This window comes from Lolium rigidum, chromosome 7 (genome assembly GCF_022539505.1).
Source record: "Lolium rigidum isolate FL_2022 chromosome 7, APGP_CSIRO_Lrig_0.1, whole genome shotgun sequence".
Classification (NCBI taxonomy): Eukaryota; Viridiplantae; Streptophyta; class Magnoliopsida; order Poales; family Poaceae; genus Lolium; species Lolium rigidum.
In genome coordinates, this window is record NC_061514.1 from 92,304,933 (window position 1) to 92,323,706 (window position 18,774).

At 44.8% G+C, this 18,774-nt stretch overlaps 2 protein-coding genes across 2 annotated transcripts; one reads left to right on the forward strand and one right to left on the reverse strand.

Annotated features, from left to right (window-relative positions):
* Nucleotides 1–111: 111 nt before the first annotated feature.
* Nucleotides 112–4,642, reverse strand: LOC124671675. Its single transcript, XM_047208019.1, has 5 exons — nucleotides 4,570–4,642; nucleotides 4,218–4,485; nucleotides 3,422–4,059; nucleotides 723–946; nucleotides 112–600 (listed from the first exon to the last, which is right to left on the reverse strand). Exons 1-5 carry the CDS (start codon nucleotides 4,640–4,642, stop codon nucleotides 367–369), a joined length of 1,437 nt encoding a protein of 478 aa, XP_047063975.1. The 3' UTR covers nucleotides 112–366.
* A 3,683-nt stretch (nucleotides 4,643–8,325) lies between these two features.
* LOC124678909 (transport and Golgi organization 2 homolog) lies at nucleotides 8,326–11,106 on the forward strand. Its single transcript, XM_047214767.1, has 5 exons — nucleotides 8,326–8,413; nucleotides 8,510–8,708; nucleotides 9,252–9,455; nucleotides 10,249–10,443; nucleotides 10,627–11,106. Exons 1-5 carry the CDS (start codon nucleotides 8,331–8,333, stop codon nucleotides 10,759–10,761), a joined length of 816 nt encoding a protein of 271 aa, XP_047070723.1. The 5' UTR covers nucleotides 8,326–8,330; the 3' UTR covers nucleotides 10,762–11,106.
* The last annotated feature ends 7,668 nt before the right edge of the window (nucleotides 11,107–18,774 follow it).

Here is an 18,774-nt window from a genome sequence, read left to right on the forward strand (position 1 = left end):
GAAAGAAGGTCAGTTCCCTTGTAATCCACAAGTTGTAGATCAAGGAGAAAAGGCAATAACCCTTGCGCAGCAGCCACAAAGCAAACCATCAGTAAACACAGGAGCACCAGCAGCACCATTATTTCACAACAGGTTTGCGAACTGCGAAGAGAAGCTAAGCACATAGTTCGAACACTGGTGGTACAACACATGCTTCAGCTACCATCTGCCGAGACACTACGCTAAGTTAACCGCGGATAGCTTTGGCCATCTCTGATTGTCTATGTTACTACGCCGGCATCAGCTTCCTTCTGCCCAAGGAGTTCTCTACTAGATACACATGACACGGGATCTGATTGTTTAGTAGCCTAATAAATTAAAGAGAAGCTATTCCTCCTCCGCTAGGTGTTTAGCTTTGTATCTCCTCTTGAAAACGAACTGCCTGAACTGCTTGGTTTCATTCATCAGGTCCAGCGTCGGCTTCTGGTGGATGGTCGCCATCTCAGTCTCCAACTGCCTCTTCCGCTTAGCCAGCGACCGCATCGCATCATCCTTCTCCTCTTCCTTCTCCGTGTGCTCTTCCTGCTCCCCACCATCCTTTTCTGTGTCGTTAAGCACATACTGTAAAAGTAACAAGGTATTAGTTCTGTTAGTCACACCAGGTTAGCGCTACGTCACACTGTTGTGCCTACAGCTAATATATTGACCCGGTAATGAAGTGACGATGGTGCTGTCAGATTTACCTCAAGATCTTGAATTAGCGAATCAAGGGACTTGATTTTCCGGTGAGGCCAGCGAGGTATCCCATACTGCCGGCATTTCTTCTTTAGTATGCTTAGTCCGATCCGCAGAGTCCTAGATGCTTCTCTGATTGGAAGATGGAAGTATTGAGCTATGTCACCTAGAGTAAGGCTAGCTATATACTCCCGCTGGGCTCTTCTCTGCTTCTGAACTGGTGTTGGAAGTTCTGCATTGGTCAAATGGAGATTGGAATCAGCATATTGAAGAAAAAATCTCAAGTAACAGAGAAATGCAATGAAAGTACGAAGCAAGCGATGCAAGAACATTCAACCGAGAAGTTCCATGAAAACCAACACTAAGTCATTCCATTGTACGGAGTATCATTTTTTTTAACTACAGTTAATAAGATGCCATGAGTCCATTTATACACCAATTCTGCATAAAATCAACAATTGCCAAAAATAAGTAGCCTCACAAACTAGAAGGTACATTTTTAACACGATTTTTTTTTTGAGAAAACACAGAGCTTGTGTCTCGATGCATTTATAGAAAAAAACATTTGTACACGCCTCCGAGAAGGCGATTACAACCCACACAGTCTGAAGGGGGCTGGTGTGGAAACAGGGTACTAAACACACTTGCCAGCCATTTACCAAAGAAGAGCCTCAGGCATTATCTAGTCAATCAGGTTAGACTTAATGCAAACCTTAACTGTCACTTTTTTAAAATCCTGTTCAGTAAATACAACTACAAGGATATTTAGACTAAGGTGCAAGGAAGGTATCTGTGGTTTGAGACTAGTGCAAACAAGATAGGGTTTCAAAGCTGACACAAAATCTTGTGGGGATTGAAATTGTCAAGTCAACCATATATTCTAGCACTTTTTCCGCGTTTGTTGTCGGACGAGAGAGAACAGGCTAATCTGTTGGGTATTGTATTATGATATCCCACTCTAGTCTTTATTTCACACTACTTTTCGAACAATAATGAAGGTAATGGTCCAAACGAGATTTATCCTTTTTAGGGCAAAAGTTCCGATCAAATGTGAAAAGTTTAAACTAGACGATGACCACATGAATATGCGTATGACGACATAAGTAAAATTAGTGTATAAAACCATACCAAGTAACTTTGCTGGTAAATTGCATACCATGGGTTGAAACATATATTAGGATGCTATAGGTGAAGGTAACCCTTTCCGTGCCTCTTGTTGATCTTGTTCTGATCATTCCTTATTTCTATGGTTTTAGCTAGCAATTTGGTGGCCCTCTGGCTTCCTTTTTTCTTTTGGAAATATTCTCGATACCTCCCTTTCTGCTCTACTCTTTGTATGCATGCATCGGAAGCTCATGAAATCGGTGCATGTGGACCCTACAATGGCTGTCTGCCCTCCTTTCGTGACACATTTGTCAGAGGTCATATGGCAGATCCTACCACTGAAAATGATGCGTGAAAGGGTACTGCCGCAGGCTGGTATTGTCGCCCGGCCTAGTGGCAGGATGCACGGAAGCCTTTCTTACTCTAAATCTCCGATTGGTTCCATGAGCTCCATGATCGGATCATGTCCAGAATGATGAACTATTGCCATGAAAACATGCATCTAATAATTTTGGAACATGCTTTATTTGTTCTGTGATGATTTTGGATCATGTCTAGATTAATATTTTATATGCTTTGGAGTTGTAATCATAGATTTTTTTAGACACTTCCTTGAAAACCCTATGTTCATTTCTTTTTCTCATTGGTTTATTTGTTCTGTGATGATTTCATACTAGAATCCACTAATGATTCTTATTTTGGAAGGTGACCGAGGCTCTTCAACCGTGGCTTCTCAATTTCTTGAACCTCGGCCATTTTTCTTTGATTGAGAAATCTCAAGCGCTATTTTTCTATTGCTTTAAGAATATAAAAATAGATCGATTAATCAGGAGATGGCCCATTTGTTTTTGCTTTTTACGAAGAGGTAGCTAAACCATTCTCATAGTTGGAGTTAGGGCGCACATGTCTCAAACAAAATGCATGTCATATTCCTAACTGTCCACTAGACAAACTTATTCCCCTTGTCATCACCATCTAAAGACCTCCCTATCAATTTGCCTTGGCCCACACCTAAACCCCTGGTTCAACATCCACCCCACACTAACAGCAATGCTAAAACCTCTTGCACGAGTGTCAGATTCTGATCTACATTTGGAGTAGTTCTTGATGTAAAAATGGAGTTGTGATCATAGATTCTATTTTGTTTAGCCAATTGTATAAATACTATGTACATTTTTTTCTCTAGTTGGTTTATTTGTTCTATGATGATATATAAGGGTTCTCGGTAACCAAGACTCTTCAATCGTGGCTTCTCAATTTCTTCAAATCCCAGACATTGTTCTTTGATTGATAAATCTTAGAAAGTTTTATGTCTATTGTTTTACAAATATTATTAGCTACTAGATTAATCAGGAGATGTCCCATTCATTTTTGTTTTATAGGAAGAGCCTAGCTAGCTAGGGGGATAGGATGCATATGTCTTAAATACATTTCATATGTAATATTTTCCTAACTCTCCTCTCAATTTTCTCTGGCCCACACCTAAACCCCAGATTGAACGTCCACCTCACACTAAAGGCAACACCAAAGCCTCCTGCACGAGCGTAAGATTCCGATTTACAGACAGATTTCAAAAAGTTGACAATGAAAGAGATGCATTCACCTTGACCAATTCGGGGACGCCCAGCAGAATCAGACCCAGGCAGTTGAACCTTAATAGTAGGAATCCATCCCTTTGAATCCAAAGGGGCCTTATGCTCATCCGCATCACACTGGATGAGTTCAGAGTGAACCATCTTAGAAATCGTATCCTTCCTATCCAAAGGGGTCTTCGGGTCGTCCGAATCACACTGAATGAGTTCAGTGTGAACAGCTTTCTTAGAAATTATATTATCCTTCGTATCCAAGGGGGCCTTCTGCCCATCTGAATCGCACTGGATGAGTTCAGTGTGAACCTTCTTGGGAATTATATCATCCTTTGTGTCCAAAGGGCCCCCTTTCTCATGTGAATTTGTATCCAAAGGGGGCTTTTGCTCACAGGAATCACACTGAATGGGTACAGTCTGAACCTTCTTGTTAGAAATTATATCATCCTTTGCATCCAAAGGGGTCTTTTGCTTATCTGAATCACGCTGAGTGAGAACCTTCTTAGGAATAAGAGCACGCTTGGTATCGACAGGGGTCTTTGGCTTATCTGAATCACACCGAATGGGCTCGGGGACCTTCTGCAGTTTCTGAAACGGGAACAGCTTGAGCAGGTCGTTGTACAGGGAAGGCACGCAGCAGATCAGCCTCGCGTTCCTGCTAATGAGACCGCAAAAAGGGAAGGAAGAAGCGAAGATGTCAGCATTGAATCGCATTTCTCGTAAATCTTTGGGGGGCAGAAACAGGAAATAGTTGGGGGGAGAAGGAAATCTATCTATTGGCCATTGATTGAAGGTGTGGGTGATGGTACGTACCCGGAGGGGGAGAGGAGGGGCGGCAGCGTGGGCGGCGGGGCGACCCCGGCGACGGAATCGAAGGCGAGGATGCAGCGCCAGGGCCCCACGAGCTGGCCCTCGCGGTAGACGGGGCGGCCGCGCCAGTCGGTGGGGAGTATCCGCGGGGACCCGACGGGGAGCGGGACCTCGCGGCAGGCGGTCGGGGAGAAGGCGAACTCCCTCTCCACCCAGCGCTCCCACTCGCGCCGCCCGACCACCTTGTACCCGTGCGCGCTCCTCACGGCACCTGCATGGGCGGGCAGAAGCGCGTCAGAGTGTTGCACGCCGTGCGGCGGTAGGAGGGGGGAGAATAGGGTGAGGAGGGCGAGACCGTTGTGGACGGTGCTGACGAAGACGGCGAGCGCGGAGAGGGTGGAGACGGCGGCGGCGGCGGCGGCGTCCATGGAGAGGGGGGGAGAGTGAGATTGGTTGGGGAACTTGAAGGGTTTTTTGCTGGTAGTAGTATTTCCCAAAATGTTAAACGGCGAAATGAGGGGTACACGCCCTCCACCGCTTGATTCCGCTGCGGTTTTTTGGATCGAGTTTTTGGATGCTGTAGATGCAATGTGGGTTTCTGCCAACAATCGTGCACTCCCTCACTCGCAGCCCATAACGAAAATCCTTCCATTTCTGGGCTGCCAGACATGGAATCCACACTGTCTAGTAAGTTACAGTATATAGGATATATGTATCTGAATTCTGAAAATGTATATGTATCTGTATTCTGAATTTACTAGAATACACGGTTTTTATTTGCCATGCAGTACAAAACAATGCTCGGCCGGTCTGTGGGAAGGGGCAGAGCCAGCCGAGCCCCCCTGGTAGTAGCCTCGAGGAGAGATTGCAACGAAAATGCGCTCTCCTTTTCGTACCGATTCCGTGGCTTTTTTGCCGTATGAAACCTGCACGCGCTCTGCTCACTGAATCACTGATCAGTGACGCTCTCTCTCCCCCTTCGGGTCTCAACGGACCCGTGGTCTCTCCCCCTATTCTGACCGTTTTGGACGGACGGTCACACGCGGAAAACTGGGGCGTGGGTCCCTGCAGCGTGTGGTCATATCACTATCTCAGTCTCACTGGGTCATCTTCAGGATGCAGTGGCCATAAAGTGCACGACTAATGCAGGAGAGAACGCGGGCCGAGCTTACAGGTGGCAGTGGCACACCGCACGACTGGTCCAAGGCGGTTTTGCGAGTACTGCCGTGTAGCGCGCGTAGGGAGAGTAAATTATCTGCGCAAGTTTTTGCTTTGCAAAATATTCACCGATCTATTTATAATTGTCGGTAGCAGTATAAAAAACTTAAAAGTAAAAAAGAATATATATGGACCACCTAAGGATGACTACAACGGTGTCCTCATCTCTCGTCATTGTACAACCGCGTCCTCATCTCTTCATCATTGAAGTTTGGCAAAGAAAATCCTAATAGAGCTTGTTGTACTAAATAGATGTTGGTGTCATCTCCAAAGGTGAACTGCAAAACATACCGCATTTTGATCTGTTTCGGTCTAGATGTGACGGCCTCCGGATATGGAAAGGGCCGCGGTTTGGTTGTGGGTGGCGCTGTTCCTTCCCGCCCGCGCAGCGAGATTCCCGCGTCAGAGTGTACAAGTCGCCTCACTAGGGCAGGGCCACACATGCACAACCATGGCTCCCCCTTCTCCCCCCCCCTCTTCCCCCGACGCCCACTCACCACGTGGGCCCAGATCAGCGAGACCACCATCGAGTGATACCCTTCGAGCCAAAGTCATCGTCGCAGACCCTCTTCGCGTTGGGCTGGGCCAAAAAAAACCCGACTTTAAATTCTCATGTCCAAGCCCAGCCTGACCTTTGGGCTTACAAATCAAGCCCAAACCTAGCCCGAACAGACGAAAGCCCGACTCAGCCCGACCCGCCAAGCCCGGCCCGAACTGGGGTTAAATTTTGTTCCCTATAAGCCTGAGCCCGGCCCCGGCCCGGCCCGCCGTTTGGGCTCCAAAGGCCCGAACCCGGCCTAACGTGCAACCGGGCCGTCCAGGGTGGGCTGCCCATGCCCAGTTGTAGCCTTCGCCTACCATGCTAGGAGGCACGTCGTCTACGATAAGATGTGTCGGTCTGTCGAGGGGATGCACGGCGGCGACGAGGGCCAAGGCAGCTCCGGCGACCACCAAGACAATAAGGGCCAAACCAGCTACTACACTGAGCGGTCGGGCAGGCCTGATGTACTTTAGCTTAGTTTTAGTTTTAATTATGTTTAATATGCAATGACAACGTATCCTAACTATGCTATTGAGAAAAATACTATATTCCCTCACTGACTTGAGGCCAGCTAAGGGCTCGTCCCTAATTTGTGCGATGTCTGTGATGTCGCAAAACTGGCCCAAATCTAAGTGAATTTTCTCCGGAATAAACATGTTCGCCTCGTGCGGTCCGTTTGCGGCATGTTGTTGGGGCTCGCTATAGGCCGCGACGGACTCGAAATGTCCATATGCAGGGGATGTTAGAGATGGACTAAGACCCAAAAGGAGCGTGCGGGAGCACCAACCATCGTCGATGAAGAGAAGCATAGATCAGAAAGTACACATACCAAATTCAGCGAGATCTGTCGGAAAAGCATCGTACCATGGTTGATCTATGATCCAGAATGAAACGACATCGCTTTGTAGTATCGACAAAGCCAAAAGATGTTTGTGTAACTGATACCCTTGCCGACTCATCGCATTCGAGGTCAAGCACACCCGTCATAGATTCTAGGACTGCAACTATGAAACCCCTCAGTGCCCTTACTTGGTATGGAGGGATCAACCACACTCTAAGCAACTGCAACGTGTGTTGGTCATAATGTAGGACCAAGCCCTCGACGAAGAAGGGAGCAATTTTTCTAACGATTAGAAGATGGTGAAGGAAGCAAGGAGTGAATCCAAACAAGAAATTGCCCCTTTAGTAATAGCGAGTCACGATGTTAGCCTTGGTGTGTCCCAATGTTTAGAATGGACCAATTTGAATTCAATCTTCACTCTTAGTTTTGGTTAACCTTGTTTCTCCTTAATCCCTATCATAATATCTTGACGTGCATAAAGAACCTTAGTCAACTATAGCTCAACTCATGAGACTATGATGGCACCGGCTTAGAGCCATATCTTGAATTTTTCTCTTCAAATCAAACTCTCAAGATTTAAGATCTTGATCATATAATATTCTTCTATTCAAATCGATGATCTTGATAGTTGATACCAATACCCAAGTTATATCTTTATCATCATGGCATCCACACTTGAATCGAACACATCAACAACAACATTATTATGGAATATTCCTTCATATAAACTTAATAAAAATAGTATTCCATAGAAACTGTCACTAATTAGCAAAAACACACTTAGGAGGAGTGTACACTTACAATCTCGATAAGTGATGACAATCTTAATAAAATGGTTTATATAATAAATATTAGAAACAAGTATACATCCGGGTAGCCTTGTTTCTATCATGCAATTAGCTGCAAAATCAGTGTGCACCCCTATAATCAACTTTTAGTGCACCGTGGTGGGTCAAATCAACACATATAATGCACCCTGATTGATTGTGCTCTAGCCCCGCCACTAACCTCAACACTAAGTCGTATGCAACCAAAAAACTTGGCCAAAATCTAATTTTGTTGACCGCAAAATATATAGAACGAGCGGAAAATGACATATTGACAATCAAACTAGATACAGTACATAATAATATAACTTTAAATTGGGGTTATGTGGAAAAGAAAAGATCTCCGAGATGACCAAATTCATGCCAGCAACCAAGCTTATCAGAGGGCTCCTCCGTGGCGCGGCTGAAGAACCAGATGGCATCGTCGGGGGCGAACGTGATCTCGATCTGATTCCCTCGTTAGTGACATCGACGGTCAGGAGAGCTTCTGCGAGCCCGTCTCCCCGCTTGGGACATAAATTCGCACTTGTGCAGGGAACTTTCGGCAAGTACACCACCTTGCCGGTCGCCGTCCAGCCCGTCCTCAACTCATCACCGTGTTCTACCCACCGACGGGCGCCGCGGCCACAGAGCGCCCCCGGCGTTACGACGATCTCCGAATTCCTCTTCGCCACCGCGCTCGACCGGCCATGTGCATCGCGGCTTGGGCGTGGCAGTCTCACCCGGCGTACGGCCTGCTCCTCCTCTTCAACCGCGACGAGTACCACTCCAGGTGCGCGCCTCCTCCCCCGTATCCCAGATCCACCTCTACGATTCGTGCTCCGATCTTTCTGTATTTCTGAGCCGCTTGCGCGCGTGTTGTGAGAAGGCCGACGCGGCCGGCGGAGTGGTGGCCCGCCGCGGGGGAGGAGGGCGAGCAAATCCTCGGGGGCAAGGACGAGGTAGGCGGGGGCACGTGGCTGGGGTGCACCAAGGCCGGGAAGCTGGCCTTCTTGACCAACGTCCGGGAGCCTAGCCCCCGGGCCGATGCGAGGTCCAGAGGGGAGCTTCCCGTCAGGTTTCTCCAGGTGCGAGTGCGACCCTGTCAATCTTGTTCAGCTTCAGAACAATTCCTTGCATGCTGTGATGCTAAGATTCCTCCGAGTAATGCTTCAACCTGCTCTTCATATGCTCCAATGGAATAAGCATGTGTGCCCACATCTGTAAAAGCAAAATTTCCTTGATAAAACTGTAAAACAAAACCGCGCATTATTTGTTTGTATATGTATGTTTGCTAAGATGTCAAGGCATTTTTGGTAGTAGAGAACACACATCCCTACAATTAGAATAGGATATGAATAGACCCGTCTGGAAATAGGCATTTTTTTGTCAAGGCATGATTGTGTCAGATGTTTCGTGCTGTTCAACTTAGGAGTTTTTTCTGCTTGGTAACTGACTTCTTGAATTTGCAAGTGAACATCCAATTTGACTTGCTTACGCATGTAAGGTTACACTACGTTTTGTGCAATCTCCCCCCTACAACATACGTATTAAGCCTTCTTGATTATTGCTTTGCAGGAATCCATGACTTGTTTTTTTTACTATCTTTGTTTTTCTATGAATTTACATAGGGCAGGCAGGATCCATTGGAGTATGCGACAGAAATTGCAAAGGAAGCAGATCAGTACAATGGCTTTAATCTTATATTGGCCGATGTGCATTTACGAACCATGGTTTACATTTCTAATAAACCCAATGGTGCTTCTGTGGTTCAACCAGTTTCCCCTGGGTGTCATGTGCTTTCTAATGCTGCTATTGACTCCCCTTGGCCAAAGGTTAGCAATAGTACAATACTCATGATTAGAGTGTGACTTATTTTCCTTTTCCGGGTATGTCTTGTTTTCTGCCACTAGATTGAAGTTCTTTTTTGCTATATCTCTGTGATGGAAGTTGGAAGATGCTTTGAGATATGGATGCTCCATCTCTCTTAATGCAAGTGGCCATTCATCTGCTTCCAATTTGTGACGGTCTGATGGCATGCTTGTTGGGCCAGTCTTGTTATTTCACAGCTAAATTTGAGCAATAAATTAAATCCATCAATTGTTTCGTTACTTTTTCAATGGATACTGACAAACTGTTTCTTTATGTTAAGAATCCCTAATTTCTGGGCTTAATTTTAAATACAATAAACCAGAACAGTAGGAACTGATTTTTTTAGTTTATTTTCTTTGCAGCTGACCTTTTCGTATGTCATGGTTATAGTCTCTACATTCTGATATTCTTATATCCTTCAAAAAAATCCAGAAATTATTGTGCAGCTGAATAACCAATTTATGTGTTTGAGTGAATATTGTGGTCAATTAAACTGCATATGTTTTTGAGATTTTTTTCAGTTTTGGAATGCTTAAATGGTGTATTGGCGTGAAAGTTTCATCTTGTCATAACCAGGTTGTATGCTATATAAGTGGTGGGAAAATATGAGGAAATAAACACGTCCATTCAGAATTCTTTCTATTGTTATCTGAAGTACTAGTATAAATAACAAAATTGTCCCAATTTCTTCTAATTATCTTAATTCAGACAAGCCTTGGACTAATTTACTCATGGATTTCATTTCTCACCATCCAGGCGCTGCACTTAGGACAGAGTTTCAATAGATTTCTTGCAGTTCATGATGATGCAGAAGTCTCTTTGAAGCAGATGGTTGAAGAGCTAATGACAGACACCGTCAAGGCTGACAGATCGGCGGTGCCTGACACTGGCGTCGATTCCGATTGGGAATACCAGCTAAGCTCTATATTCATCGACACGGAGAAGGGACAGGTAAATATGCATGATTCTACCCGCTTCATGTTGTTTTCTGCAAAAAAAATCATTTCTCATGGTTGATGTGGATTGCTCGGGCAAATGCCATGCTTACCCTGGAACAGATTCAGTTGCCTGTTTTCCCAATTTGGCAATTGTACCGTGCAATGGGATGATGTAAATCTCTATTATCTTTTTCAGGCACGATATGGGACAAGAAGCATGGCTGCCATAGCGGTGAAATTGGACGGCGAGGTAACTTTCTATGAGAGGTGCCTGGATAACAACTTGTGGAAGGAAAATCTCATGCGATTTCAGATGGAGGTGGCAAAATAACCGGAGTGGAGAGTAAAAAAAAAAAGAGACCAGCCAGGTCTTGCCCCGGCTGGCGTTGCTTTATAGAAGAAAGCTCCGCGAGCAGAGCACCTGTCAATCCGGAGATTCGAGCCAGGGTGGGCAGTATGCGCTCTAGCTGTGCTAACAAACATTAAGATACTGACAGTTCGGAGTGACCATTCAGTTTCTTTGCACAGTCAAGCTGATGGTGGCAAGTAGCCAGCATCACCCTTTGTGCATAGTCAATGCGGATTCGTTACGAAGAAATCAGTGATTTGTTCTTCCGCGACGATGAATGACAAGTTCACAACTGCACTGGATTTCGAGTTCTCCAGCTACCTAAAACCTGGTTTTACATTGTCGCTCGCTGTTCTTTTCTTCTTGATTTTTTTTTTTTGAGGCAATGTTCTTTTCTTCTTGTGAGACGGTGCCCGAGGAATTGAACAGAAGTCCGCACTTCGCACCCCTAGGTACCCAACAGCCCAAGACAGTAGAACCAAGCTACTGTAACTGGGCAACAGGCAACAGCACAAGGCGATTTACAAAAAAATAACCCAAAAGTGAAAGAAAAGCACAGACTAACCCTTCGGCGAAACTATTTCGCCAATCTAACCCTTTTGTGTGGCGCTCCTCCCACGGGCGCCACACATGCCCATGTGGCTCCCCTCCTACCGGCGCCACTGTCCCAGCCGATGTGGCCCCCTCGCCGCTGAGCTGGTGCGCCCATCCGACGTGGCAGCATGTGTGGCGCCCCTCCCAACGGCGCCACACATGCACTTGGAATTGCCCAAAACATACTGTGAGACAAATCCTTCGGGACTTAGCCGTTTTGCGAGGCTCGATGTGTGGCGCCGATGCCACGGGCGCCACACATAGAGGCTCGCGAAACGGCTAAGGACTTATCGTCCGGAGCCCCTGGATGTTTTCGACCCAATAGTTCATATAAGTTGGCATGTGTGGCGCCGATGCCACGGGCGCCACACTAGCATTTGTGGCGCCAGTGGGAAGGGCGCCACACATTGACTTGTGTTAAAAACATGAAAAATCCTACCAAACTCCAACAGTTACGAGTACAACATTGGACACAACAAGTAGCAATTTCATGACATACACATATAACACTTCATAGGTCACATTGTAGCACGTAGATTCAAACAACAAGTAGCATTACGGACCATGGTTCGAAATGACATAGGGTTCACAAATCGATACTTATGAATATAGAGTTCACAACAACACGTAGCACATCCTAGTAGCGTCCTCGACGTGCCGTCCTCGCGGGCTGCTTCCGGACGGCCATCCTCTTCGTCCGCCGCCGTGGCTGTTGTTGCTCGTCGCTCCTGCTCGCTCCTCCTCCTCGCTCCTCCTGCTCCTCCTCCTCCTCATCCGAAGAGAACGGCTCGTCGTTCCTCATCCTCGACAAAGCTGATCTCCGCGGCGGCCCGTCATCCTCCTCAGTGACAACCTTCTTTCCTCGGTTGACATAATCTTCCTCTGCCGCTGCCTATCAAGCCTGCAAGAATCAACAAGTTAGTTTGTACCTCTTCTATCAAGAATCTTCCATCGCATGATTCCAGAAGTTTACCTATGAAGCGCCTTGTCCGTGTCTGATACAACCCAAACTCGTCTCATCACTCTTTGCGGCTGGTGGTGTTCAACAAGCCACATGCATATGAGTGGGCAGCGCATACGCCGAACCGCGCCTCCTCCGTGCACTTGTGGTTGAGGTCGGCCATCCCCGCGCCAATACGGTAGTAGCTACCATATGGCTCCCATTCCACCTACGAGCATACAAATATTTAGAACATGCCGAGTAGAATCAATCAAAACTAGGATTGCAACTCCGCGAGTGATCGGTTACCCGCTCGGCGGTAAGAGTGTCCAACTCCGCAGTGTACTGCCTGTACATGACCATTGGATCGCTCGTCATCACCGAGACATTGTCCCAAAGGTATGCCCAAGTGGGCTCCCGATCAGGAAAGTGAGGGTGATGAGGTCATGGCCTCTCGGTGAGTGTCCTAGGCCGCCCAACTGATAGGCGGTCCCAGCTCCATACGGAAAGTAGGAGCATGCATCCACCAATACCGCCGCTCCCGGACTCGCGACAAGCTTCGTCCAACTGCGCACATAAGACATTTGGTTAGTACTTTGTCTAGCACACTACTATAGGAAAATAGTACATAGAGCAAATCATCACCTGCCGGTAGAGGTAGGCAAGTGCCGCTGTTCCCCAACTCCACCGGGCATCCAACACCGTAAGCGCCTTCAGCCAACACCAATGGGCCAGCTTCCCCCCACTGTCAGGAAAGAGAGTCCCCGAAATCATGTACCATAAGTACACGCGGGCGTACGTCCTCCGAGTGTCCTCGTCGGCCTCTTCCGGGCATTCTCCAAAGTTAGTCTTGATCCATTCGAAAGACGCGCCGGCGGGAGCTCTCTTCTTTGGTTCTGTTGGCAGCGGAGGAGCCCTGCCAATAAGCGCCTCCATCTGCTGGCGCCACCCATCAGAAGCTGTGTTCATACACAGGTGGCTCCCCCGAATAGGTAGTCCAAGGATCATGGAAACATCCTGGAGAGTAGGGGCCATCTCGCCGGCCCTCAAGTGGAAGGTGTGAGTCTCCGGCCTCCACCGGTCGACAAGGGCGGTGAGTGCCGAGGGGTGATACGTCCCCGACGTATCCATAATTTCTGTCGTTCCATGCTTGTTTTATGACAATACTTACATGTTTTGCTTGCACTTTATAATGTTTTTATGCGTTTTCCGGAACTAACCTATTAACAAGATGCCACGGTGTCGGTTCTCGTTTTCTCGCCGTTTTTGGTTCCGTAAAGGCTGTTCGGGCAATATTCTCGGAATTCGACGAAACGAAGACCAAACCTCCTATTTTCCCGGAAGCGTCCGAACACCGAAGAAGAGTCGGAGAGGGGCCGGAGGGCCACCACACCATAGGGCGGCGCGGCCTGGCCCGGGCCCGCGCCGGCCTGTGGTGTGGCGCCCCGAGTGCCCCCTCGCGCCGCCTCTTCGCCTATAAAATCCCTTTCGACCTAAAAACACCGTAACTCTTGACGAAACTCCGGAAAGACTCCAGGGCGCCGCCACCATCGCGAAACTCCAATTCGGGGGACGAAGTCTCCGTCCCGGCACCCTGCCGGGACGGGGAAGTGCCCCGGAAGCCATCTCCATCAACGCCATCGCCTCCATCATGCTCCGTGAGTAGTTCCCCCATGGACTACGGGTTCTAGCCGTAGCTAGTTGGTATCATCTCTCCCATGTACTTCAATACAATGATCTCATGAGCTGCCTTACATGATTGAGATTCATCTGGTGTAATCGGTGTTGTGTTTGTCGGGATCCGATGGATTGTTACATTATGATTGTCTATCTACAAAGTTTATGAAGTTATCGTTGCTGCAATCTTGTTATGCTTAATGCTTGTCACTAGGGCCCGAGTGGCATGATCTTAGATTTGAGCTTTATATTATTGCTTAGATTGTATCTACAAGTTGTATGCACATGTCACTGTCCGGAACCAAAGGCCCCGAAGTGACATAAATCGGGACAACCGGAGGGGATGGCGGTGATGTGAGGATCACATGTTTTCACGGAGTGTTAATGCTTTGCTCCGGTGCTCTATTAAAAGGAGTACCTTAATATCTAGTAGTTTCCCTTGAGGCCCGGCTGCCACCGGCTGGTAGGACAAAAGTTGTTGTGCAAGTTTCTCATTGCGAGCACGTACGACTATTATTGGAAAACATGCCTACATGATTAATGATCTTGATATTCTGTCTTAATGCTATTTCAATCCTATCAATTGCCCGACTGTAATTTGTTCACCCAACATTTGTTATTGGAGAGTTACCACTAGTGTAGATAGCTGGGAACCCCGGTCCATCTTTCATCATCATATACTGGTTCTACATGTCAACTGTTTCCTGGTGCCATTGCTCTCATATTACTACTACTGCTGTTGTGTTACTGTTACTATTGCTCTCATATCACTGCTACTTTCACATCACCCCTGTTGCTAGTGCTTTTCCAGGTGCAGCTGAATTGACGACTCAGTTGTTAAGGCTTATAAGTATTCTTTACCTCCCCTTGTGTCGAATCAATAAATTGGGTTTTACTTCCCTCGAAGACTGTTGCGATCCCCTATACTTGTGGGCCATCAAGACTATTTTCTGGCGCCGTTGCCGGGAGGCATAGCTCTACTCATAAGTTCACCTGGGGAGTACACTCTACATCTCTCTCTGTTTTATTTTATTTTGTTTTGCTTAGTTTACTTTTGTCTAGTTTATTTGTGCTTAGTTTATTTCTGTCTAGTATTAGTGTTGTCTAGTTTATTTTTGTCTTGTTTGTCTCATATACCCAAAAATCCATAAAAATTTGAAAAACCAAAAAATTAAAAACTGCTGTTATGGGAGAACCAACAACCTACTTGGAGCTTATAGAATGTTATAATTGTTATAGAGAATCAAGAACTGGTAAAATAATGAGTGCTATGATAGAAAAATTGAATACAATTGCTAAAATCTTGCTTGAACGCCATGATATAAACTGTTGCTCTCAACAGGATACTAAACATCTTAAATTTCAATGTGGCTTTAGTGAGGAATTTTTAATTAAGAACTATAATCGGAATTGCTATATTCATTATGGGTTCGAAGAGGTAGAACAATTTGTCTTATTTATGGGAGCCTCCGAGATAGAATCCTTCATGGTTGAGAATTATGAAACTTGTGTTGTTTGTAAGGGCCTTAAAGATTATGTCTCAACTATCCTTAATTCTTGCATAGAATGCTACGAGTAGGAATCCTTATATCCTTGATTATAAAGAGAGACACATTAATGCACAAGAATGCACTCACAATTTGCGAGGAACCGGTGGAAGAAGAAATTGATGAACCTGAAAGCTCATTGGATGAAAAAGAGGAGGAAATTGATGAACTTGAAAGCTCATTGGATGAAAAAGAAGAAGAGAGCGACGAACAAAAGGAGGAAGAATGGATTAGCTACCCATGTCAACCTTCTAATGAGAGTAACTCTTTATCTCTTACACTATTTGATTATCCTCCATGCTTACTGGAAGAGGTTGAATGTTATGTTCCTGTGGATTCTCTTGAAATAGTACCTATGAGTAATACTTGTGAGAATAATTATGCTACTTGTTATCTATGATAATTCATGCTACTTTGATAAATCTTATGATAATGCTTTGTTTGTGCCCGATGTCGAAATGCATGGTACTAAAGAATTTTGTTTGGCAAATGTCTATGATAAAGCTCTAGATGATGGTCCTATGTTACTTGATAATATTAATTGTACTACTAATGAAAATGGGATTGGAGAGTTCTTGACTTATTCTATGAGTCCCATATCTATTGAGATTGATCAACTACCTTGTTATATTATTAATAAAAGTAAGTTTGAAAGTTTTAATTCCACTATTCTTGAACTTGATAAAAATTATGTGTTTGGAAATTATGAAAAGTATGCTGCATGTGATAGCTATATTGTTGAGTTTGTTCATGAAGCTACTGAAAATTATTATGAGAGAGGAAAATATGGTTGTAGAAATTTTCATGGTACTAATACACCTCTCTATATGCTGAAATTTTTGAAGTTATCCTTGTTTTATCCTCTTATGCTTGTCACTTTGTTCTTCATGAATTTATTTGTGTACAAGATTCCTATGCATAGGAAGCATGTTAGGCTTAAATGTGTTTTGGATTTGCTTCTTGATGCTCTCTTTTGCTTCAAATACTATTTCTTGCGAGTGCATCATTAAAACTGCTGAGCCCATCTTAATGGCTATAAAGAAAAGAACTTCTTGGGAGATAACCCATGTGTTATTTTGCTACAGTACTTTGTTTTATATTTATGTCTTGGAAGTTGTTTACTACTGTAGCAACCTCTCCTTATCTTAGTTTTGTGTTTTGTTGTGCCAAGTGAAGCCTCTAATCGAAGGTTGATACTAGATTTGGATTTCTGCGCAGAAACAGATTTCTATCTGTCACGAATCTGGGCTGTTTTCGCTGTAGGTAACTCAGAAAAATATTCCAATTTACGTGCGTGTTCCTCAGATATGTACGCAACTTTCGTTAGTTTTGAGTTTTCTTATTTGAGCAACGGAAGTATTTTATTAAAATTCGTCTTTACTGGCTGTTCTGTTTTGGCAGATTCTGTCTCTGTTTTTTGCATTGTCTCTTGTGGACTTTAAGCGAGGTTTTCTAGACGTGGAAAGCTGTAGCTAATGTTTTATTGAGTTCTTGCAATGTGCCACTATAGGACCAAGGTGGATTCAAATTTTTTGAGTACTAACCCCTCTAATGAAGTTTATGAGAAGTTTGGTGTGAAGGAAGTTTTCAAGGGTCAAGAGAGGAGGATGATATATGATCAAGAAGAGTGAAAAGTCTAAGCTTGGGGATGCCCCCGTGGTTCATCCCTGCATATTTCAAGAAGACTCAAGCGTCTAAGCTTGGGGATGCCCAAGGCATCCCCTTCTTCATCAACTTATCAGGTTCCTCTCCTGAAACTATATTTTTATTCGGTCACATCATATGTGCTTTACTTGGAGCGTCTGTGTGTTTATTTTCGTTTTGTTTATGTTTGAATAAATTCGGATCCTAGCAATCCTTGTGTGGGAGAGATACACGCTCCGCTTTTTCATATGAACACTTGTTCTTCGTTTTACTTTTAACGTTCAATGATAAAAGTTGGAAGCTACAATACTTATTTGGTTGGAAAAGGAAAATGCCTCATATGTCTTGGATAATTTGACACCTGGCAATTGTTTTGAGCTCTCAAGTAGATCATGATTAAGTTTTTTCATGTAGTCTAAGCCTATTAGTGGAGAACTACTGTATAGCTTGTTGAAATTGGTTTGCATAATTGATCTCTCTTAAGATCTAGATATTTTCTGGTAAAAGTGTTTGAGCAACAAGGAAGACAGTGTATAGTATTATAATGCTTGCAATATGTTCTTATGTAAGTTTTGTTGTACCAGTTCATACTTGTGTTTGCTTCAAATAGCCTTGCTAGCCTAAGCCTTGTATCGAGAGGGATTACTTCTCATGCATCCAAAATACTTGAGCCAACCACTATGCCATTTGTGTCCACCATACCTACCTACTATGTGGTATTTCCTGCCATTCCAAAGTAAATTGCTTGAGTGCTACCTTTAAACAATTCAAAATTTATTACCTCTGATTTGTGTCAATGTTTTATAGCTCATGAGGAAGTATGTGGTGTTTATCTTTCAATCTTGTTGGGCAACTTTCACCAATGGACTAGTGGCTTCATCCGCTTATCCAATAATTTTGCAAAAAGAGTCGGCAATGGGATTCCCGAGTCCCAAATTAATTAACCAAAATAGACACTCCTCCATGGTATGTGATTGTTGGACGGCACCCGAGGATTCGGTTAGCCATGGCTTGTGTAAGCAAAGGTTGGGAGGAGTGTCATCATAATGAAACTAAAATAAAAAGGGACTCCTTCATGGTATGAGATTGTTGGCAGGCACCCGAGGATTCGGATAGCCATGGTTTGTGAAAGAAAGGTTGGAAGGAGTGCCACCCAAAAATAAAAATAATTCATGGGAGCCGCTCTTTGAAGGTTTGTCTAGCGAGGGGTTAGAGTGCCCACTACCATTCGTTGACAACAACAAACACCTCTCAAAACTTTACTTTTATGCTCTCTTTATGTTTTCAAAACCAAAGCTCTAGCACAAATATAGCAATCGATGCTTTCCTCTTTGAAAGACCTTTCTTTTACTTTATGTTGAGTCAGTTTACCTATTTCCTTCCATCTTAGAAGCAAACACTTGTGTCAACTGTGCATTGATTCTTACATACTTGCATATTTGCATTCATCATATTACTTTATGTTGACAATTATCCATGAGATATGCATGTTGAAAGTTGAAAGCAATCGCTGAAACTTATATCTTCCTTTGTGTTGCTTCGATGCCTTTACTTTGAACTTATTGCTTTATGAGTCAACTCTTATGCAAGACT

Excerpts from the sequence above, each read along its gene's own strand:
- LOC124678909 (XM_047214767.1), top strand. The coding sequence starts at position 8,331 with ATGTGCATCGCGGCTTGGGCGTGGCAGTCTCACCCGGCGTACGGCCTG. Across the intron at positions 8,709-9,251 it reads TTCCCGTCAGGTTTCTCCAG|GGCAGGCAGGATCCATTGGA; the intron begins GTGCGAGTGCGA and ends GAATTTACATAG. Across the intron at positions 9,456-10,248 it reads TTGACTCCCCTTGGCCAAAG|GCGCTGCACTTAGGACAGAG; the intron begins GTTAGCAATAGT and ends CTCACCATCCAG.
- LOC124671675 (XM_047208019.1), bottom strand. The coding sequence starts at position 4,642 with ATGGACGCCGCCGCCGCCGCCGCCGTCTCCACCCTCTCCGCGCTCGCC. Across the intron at positions 4,060-4,217 it reads CCCCTCCTCTCCCCCTCCGG|GAACGCGAGGCTGATCTGCT; the intron begins GTACGTACCATC and ends TCTCATTAGCAG. Across the intron at positions 601-722 it reads CGCTAATTCAAGATCTTGAG|TATGTGCTTAACGACACAGA; the intron begins GTAAATCTGACA and ends TTACTTTTACAG.